Consider the following 7,633-nt stretch of genomic DNA (forward strand, 5'->3'; position numbering starts at 1 on the left):
TGTGGAATAACACACAATACCAAAAGATTAATAGTTTTTATATTTTGTGAAATGTATTCATGATATACAGCAGATTATTTTCCTATTTAACGGTAGAGCAGCTGAGCAACAGGTCAACTTTAAAGCTCAGACCACGACTTTATATTTTAATATGTGGCAGAGCATGCCATAATACATAAACAACACTACCTTTGCAAGTGGTGTACCAAATAAATAAAACTACATAATTGCTGAAAAGATAAATAATGTGAATAACAATCTAGCTATAAGTGTCATTATAATTTCCCTTTAGTTTTTTAAACATTTGCCAGAAGAATACCAGTTACATTTTTGTTTTTGTCATTCAAAAAGGGTCTTTCCCTTTATGCTTCCTAATGGTGCCACTGTGTTTCAGCCTGAATTCAGTAAGCTACAGATTAATATTGCCTTTGCTGAGAGATCCTATGCCTAGAAAAACTTAGACTGTATTTCAAGCTTTAAGTGATTTTAAATGAACCCTTGCATGGAATTTCTACAATAACAGAACATACACTAACAGTAAAACTGTTCAAATTTAAGAGGTCATACATTGTGATGAATTACAGTTCTTATTTCAAGAAGAACAAAGATCTAGATGGAGGGAGTAGAAGGTGCTGCCAAGAACACTTTGTTGATATTGTACATTGAATTTCTTTGGTGTTTTGGAAGATTTTGCAAATAAATTTGTTATTTATTATTATTTAATTCATCACAAGAAGTAAATATACTTATACAACAAAATTATTTTATCCTAATATTATTTATCAGAATTCTGATTATTTTTATACCAGTATTTTATTCATACCAACATTCTACGGGGTACATGGTAATGCATTCCAGTACATTCCTTACACATTCTTAAAAACACTGTTGAGGCTACAGTGTATACTGGCTGCAAAGTTCAGTAGTGACTTAGCTGTCCATAGAAAGAAGACACTCTATAATACTAAGAGACTCTAACATAGTGGAATGAGGAAAGTATTTAGGCTCTACCTCTCTGTGCAGATAAGGAAGATTCTGAGAAAGGCATGTTTTTCTTTGTTTAGAACATCATGCTCCTGGAGCTTCATGAACCATTTAATGAAATAAAGGCTTTGAAATAAAATATCTGTTTTAATTCAAAGCCTTGTTTATCTGATCTCTGCAAACAACTCTCAATACTTATACTGTATACCCATGTTGTTTAACATGAATGTTATAGTTTCATTCATTTTTGCCCTACTTTATGAAACCACTGGCAGTCAGGTAGAAAGTGAAATATTAGAAAAAGAATTATAGTAAAAAATGAATAAACACCAATTTACTAGCATGACCTTGAAAGAATACAATAGTTAATCTGAACTGTGTTTCACTTGTTTTTCATGTTTTAATGCCCAGCAGACATTTTTGTCTAATAAGTGTTCCAACAAAAAACCCTTCCTGAGCTTCTGTAACTTCTCAAAGCTAATTAGTTAATTAGCATCCCAGAATAACTCAAATCGCATTGCTGAAGCATTTTTTTCTTTACCCATTTAAATACCAATTTCTTTTAAACCCTTCTTTCTGGCAGACCACCACGAGATTTAAACCTAATCTGTCACTGGGATAAAACATTGAAAAGGGAAAAGAATGTGAACAGAATTTCACATTTTCACAGAAGTCAGAAATTAACAAGAAAATACAGATGGTTCATTGTATCTCTGTAAATCATAAATATATGATTTTCTTATATTAAGTAGTAGTAAATGATAAGGGATTACAGAATCCTAGTGGCAGTAAGTCACCTCAATACCATTGTTACAAAGGAGAATGAGGAATGTTAAATATGATATAAAATTAAATTAAAAAAAATTTAAACATTGATAAAAATGATTTTAGGATTCACTAGGCAGCAGAAATCCATTTTCAGGTTGCCATTTATGAGAATAACTGGCTATTACAGCAGCTGTCTTAGTGTTTTATTATGTCTTTCTGTCCCCATGTTGAGCTTAAAATGACTGGCAACTGATAATCTTTATTGCAGCATATGGACTGGAAAATTAGTAATTCCTGTACCTACAACACAGGTTATTTAAGTATGGAAAAATCAAATGTTACATGTAAAGGTTTTTTACAGTTACCTTCCAAAGTACACAGTTCTATAAGTCACAGATTCTGGGAGACAGGTCTTATGGAATGAATTCAAAATACCTCAGACTTGTCTGAGTTTTAAGCATCGTACTTGTTTTTTTTTTTATTACCTCCTTAACATTGTTCTGGCCTAAATGGAAGAGTAAACAGGAAAATCAGTATAATAAAGACAGCGCCTCTTCATCATCACCTGCACAATAGTTCCTTGTCGTTACATAAAATCTAGTTTGTACATTGCCCTGAATAAGGGTGTCAGATAAACAAATAACATTCATAATAAAATGGAAAAAATGTATATGTATTGCACAGCTCTTAAAATCCATAAATTACAAGAGGCTGAAATAAAAAGAAAGCAAATAAATTAGTTATCATAAAGCTCCAGCTCCTCCGGATCCACTTGTCATTAAAAACGACTTCTCACACTAAAACAACAGCAGACCTGAAATGCTAGAAGCTGCAAAACCTTGATGTAAAAATACCTTCTGCAATGGATAATTGTTGTAAAACCTCATAATATTAGAAGCCACATGTAACAAAACTCCTCTCAGATTATTTCAAACAACCTTTGAGCTCAAATGCTTTGATAATGTATTTGATAAGACCATAAACTAAGTTTGAGAAAAACTTGAAAAGCTGCCCCCCCACCTGAGGGAAAGGACTTAATGTGTTTCTTTAGCCAGCAGGTGACACTAAAGTTCCAAGTGCCAGTGAAAGAAGTTGCACTCTATTGTTGCTGAAATTTTTCCATCTGTAACTATTTTCCTAAATACAGCCAACAGTTCCTTTTTTGACCCATTTCTATAGCATTTTGATTAATTGATATCCCAATCCCATTCTCACAAGCTGACTATTAGATGATAGACATATTTTGCACATACTCCACATACACTGTAATCTGATACTTGTACTGTTTTACAACTATCTCATACTTGCTGTTTTCTAATAAAACTTTTCTAATAAAACTGAAGGAAAAAAATTAATTGTATATATTGTACCTGTTCCATGAACCACTATATTTTTATTGATGTCTTGAAATATAATTTTGAGAATGGGTGGATACCAGCTTCTCTTGTGAATATTTCTGAATTACAGTAGCGTTTATTACATCAACTTTGAAATGATAAAATAATAAAAACATGAAATTTGCCAGACTAGAACTGGGACCGTGCTTAATTTATATTTTAAAGTTGCACCTCACAAATACAGAATTTAGCTAATATATTTAATGCACTGTTATGGTGAAGGATATAATAAATGGCTAGACAAGTTAGAAAATATAAAATATCCACCCAGACATTTTTAAAAACATTTTTTATGTTTCAATGACTTTGGTCATTCTGCTTTCAGCATGACTGTATACCACTCATGTACAGTATGTGCAGAAAATAAGAATGTCATGTTCACATTCTTATTACTAATGAGAAAATAAGTATCATCCATGGGCACTATACTATAGTTTGCATTCAATATGTTCTGCATATTTAACCTTAAAGTGTGCTGTAAAAAGAACAAAACATAGTCTTAGGCTTTTTGCAAAAACGTTCTACAACAGCTTGAACAATCAGCAGACTAGACCAAAAGACAAGAAACCTTTTCTTTGAGTGACACCATATTGTTGAGGGCAAAGGCAACCATGGTGGTCCACTACATCACATCTATCTGATCCATCTGAATGTTCAAACTGGAGTCACACTTCACAAGAACAACTGTACTCATCAATCTACCTGAATATAATCTGCATGTTTGGAGACTATTCAAGGGGAAACACGCTCACAGAGAAGAGATGGAATCACTGTTTTCTGTGGGCTGCAGAGTGGTGGTGTGTTTTTCCCATCAAAGAATGTGGTTTTGCCCTTGACAGACGTGATTGGTGACAATGTGTGGGGTTGTCGTAGTGTCTGGTGTATTATTGAAGCCAATATGTGGTGTAGTGAAGGAATGATATCATGGGCAAGAATGTCTTTTAACATACTGTATACACATTGAGGGCAAGCCTACTGCTTAGTGATAAATTGGCAAAGTCTTTAAGCTATTAATTTCCTCAGCAGGTCAGTCTAGATGTGTTGATTTTCCAGCAGGACAAACCACACAGGGATAGTATTAAAATGGCACACCTTTGCAAAAATGTCTTCCTATAGCTAGATCATTATGTCTAATAGAGCATCGTCAGTCCAGATGTGGAATATCCTACAGTATTCTGCCCACAGGCTCATCAGATCTACGCATCAATAATGCCAGGACAGTGTTAGCACACAGGGATGGTATTCCTGACAATGACTTAATTATATTTTCATTTTGACATTGTGCCATACTGTATCTCACACTAAAAACCATATCATGATTCTTTGATATGTATGTTTGTTCACATTTTCTGTGATTTTGTTCAACATCTATGTGTAAACTACATTTTCTTCTCACAGTTGAAATCCATGTTGTCCAGGCTAACAGACATCTCTAAATTACCCCCATATGCAAGTACAGTATGTGTGAGTGCAAGTGTTTGTGTGCCCTGCAATGGATTGTGTCCCAACAAAAGTGTAGCCCCATGGCTCTGTGCCTGCTGGATTAGGATCTGGCTCATTATGAGCCACTAAAGATAAAACATTTACTGAAAATGGATGGAAGGATCTATGATTCAAATATTTAAAATATATTATGTTCCATTAGACAAGAATGTTAAGTTTCTTTTGTGCATAGATATATATGACAGGGATGCTAACTGTAATGTCTGATTAGTCTTGAGAAGCACCAATACTGTTTAATATAAAATGTATAGGGTTATATGCAGCCATCTTTAATATCAGTACACGGTTTTATAAAACTCAGCACATCTGCTGTTATCACATTTCATTTCTGAGCTACACATTATTATCTGGGCTGACTCCGTTACAAACCATAGAACATCTTGCTCTATGGCTAAGCCAAACGAGGCTGAAATAAATGTGCTATTTCTGAAAGAGTGGCATTTGCTTTTAAACATTTACATTTTTCATAGAACAGCATGTTTTTTGTTTTCACACACTACACAACAGACATAACAGAAACAATCCACAGACTATAAGAATAAATTACACCATTTAAATTATCCAGAATATGTGTGCTTGAAAAGGGATGTTTTTTTTTGTGTGCATGTTCTTGATATAAATAATGGTGGAATTTCAAACAAATTCTCATACTGTCGTCAACTCTTTTGCTGCATTTTTTGCGCATAAAAGTCCCTACATGTCTCACAGCAGCGCTGGTACCATCTCATGTCTTGGCACAGGTTCTTTTCTCGGATCACTTTACAGTACACAGGCCATTGATCCTGCAGGCATTTGAATGTTAAGGCAGCTAAAAAAGAAGAAAAACACGTGCAACATATATTTTAGATGTTTTTGTCAAGATTACACTGGTCGACATTTTTCAACTGGAGTTTGAAAAAGAAAATGTTCAGTAGAAATGTGTGGCAGTTAAGTGACTCTACCTACTAGTATATCACGTATTTTCCTGCAATGTCCAGACAGGTCTGGAAATTATGAATCAGCCTTTCTGCATTAACATAGTTTTTTTTCTCCATTAGGTGTCACTAAATACATTGCTGAGTGCAGGAAATCTGACATGACCACTTAAAGGGACAGCACAAAAAATACGTTTTTTTTAATATTTTCATTGCATTATTTTAGTAATTCTATATTTTGAGAATACTGAAAGGAAAAAAAAAGAATTGTATTTTCCCACAAATATACAGTAATTAGATGATACAGAGCTTTTTTTCACCTACAGCCTAGGCCCTGCTATTATTTGTATACTTTAACAATTGAGCATACTACAAAGAAAACAAGATTTATCTATTAAATTTGTTAACAGTATGCAATTATGTATACTGTTCCACTCACACTAGCTGTTTACTGAAACACATAAAATATACTTAGTGCCATTGTGTTGATATAACTATATAAGTAAGGATCTTTAATGAAACAAAAACTAATAAACATTTATGTCTGCCAGAGACATAAAAAGACATAAGAAGACTACATAGAAGACTGCTAGACCACTGTTTAATTCTTTACTATTGAATTAAAAGAGACAAGTTGATTTATATACTTAGCTGTCATTTAAGAATGGTTTTTGAGATTGCATGTCTATTTTTAAATCAGATACAGATTCCACAAGGGTAAATGTCAGTGCTGGAGGTATTATCTTAACACACCACATCTCAATATACAGAAACAGATTTACACAGTTTTACTTTGTATAGGCAATATACACAAAAAAATTGCTTTTTATATAAATAGTATTTTGTAAATAAAAACATCTGTTATGTTTACATGAAGATTTATGATTTTGTAAAAGATGCAAATATGACTTAGAAACAAAGTATAGTTTTCTTCAAAGCTTTTTTAAGACTTTGTCTGGAGTGCTTGATGGATTTACAAAGACATTAGAACATTAAGAACAACGTTTGCAAAAATGCTTCTTAAATTTTATATCACCTCTGCAAAATCAGTATGGGAATGCTGCATGTTTATGACATTGCATTTCAGTTAATATCACACAAATAACTTTGTTTTGACCGTAATTCGGTATGTCTTCATATGTTTTGCGTAGTTAATAGGTTTCTAAAATCTTGGAAAACCTTTGTCATGTTATTACTGTGCCTCACCACACCTAATATGGTTAATATATGATTTATAATGCATGTAACTTTGGAATAGTTCCATTGGGAATGACTCTGCCAGATATTTAATTCAACATTATAACACGTGCAGGCATAATAGCACTGTTTCACTTCTTTAATTGACTTTGATAATCTCTTGTTAAATTATGACTAAGGAAAATTCCTTTTTGATCTGTGGACTATTTTAAGTAATGTAGAAATTTAAAAAGACATCTCTTTTCAGACAACAATAAGAAACAAAATAAATGGTTGTCTATTAAACATACAAAATAATTCTCAGTGTCTGGGAAAACAACTGTTTCTGAACCCAGTGCTCTGCAAAAGCAGGTACACATTTGTTAGCAACTGTATTTCTTTTAATCATTACAGTGGTTTTACCATTACAATATATAAGGATGCAATTAAATTTCAATTAAATAGCCCCTGGCTATTCAGACTCCAGCTTATTGGACAAAATGATTAGAAAATGTATGGGTGCCTACGGTAAGCCCTGTTCCTACCACTGAAAAATACAGAGAAAATATTAATATATTTATTTGCTTTTCTATTAGGTGTATTACCAGCTAAAATTTACTTTCTTTGCACAATCATATTCATGGTCACAGAACTTTGAATAATGGTTAAACATACAGTATCTACAAGATTACAAAAATATTCACCCCCTTTCAATGATGTCCCATTTTGTTGAATTACACATAATGTGTACAGATTTTTTAAAATAAAAATATTTTTAATCAGTACTTGAATGCTCAAACTTAACATTTTTATGGGTAAAAGCAAAACGACAAAGAAAACATTGTAATGATATATAAATAATATAATAACAACTGTAAAATAAAAATACAA

The 7,633-nt window shown here is 32.7% G+C and overlaps 1 protein-coding gene across 1 annotated transcript in view; it reads right to left on the bottom strand.

Moving 5' to 3' along the window:
• Positions 1 to 3,454: 3,454 nt before the first annotated feature.
• LOC148673403 (A disintegrin and metalloproteinase with thrombospondin motifs 19-like) overlaps positions 3,455 to 7,633 on the bottom strand; it is a 120,535-nt gene continuing 116,356 nt past the window's right edge. Inside the window, exon 23 of the mRNA XM_088629823.1 lies at positions 3,455 to 5,460. Coding sequence (XP_088485949.1) covers positions 5,309 to 5,460 — 152 coding nt within the window. The 3' untranslated portion in view covers positions 3,455 to 5,308. The remainder of the gene's footprint in view (positions 5,461 to 7,633) is intronic.

This window comes from Lepisosteus platostomus, chromosome 4, assembly GCF_059453375.1.
Source record: "Lepisosteus platostomus isolate fLepPlt1 chromosome 4, fLepPlt1.hap1, whole genome shotgun sequence".
NCBI lineage: Eukaryota > Metazoa > Chordata > Actinopteri > Semionotiformes > Lepisosteidae > Lepisosteus > Lepisosteus platostomus.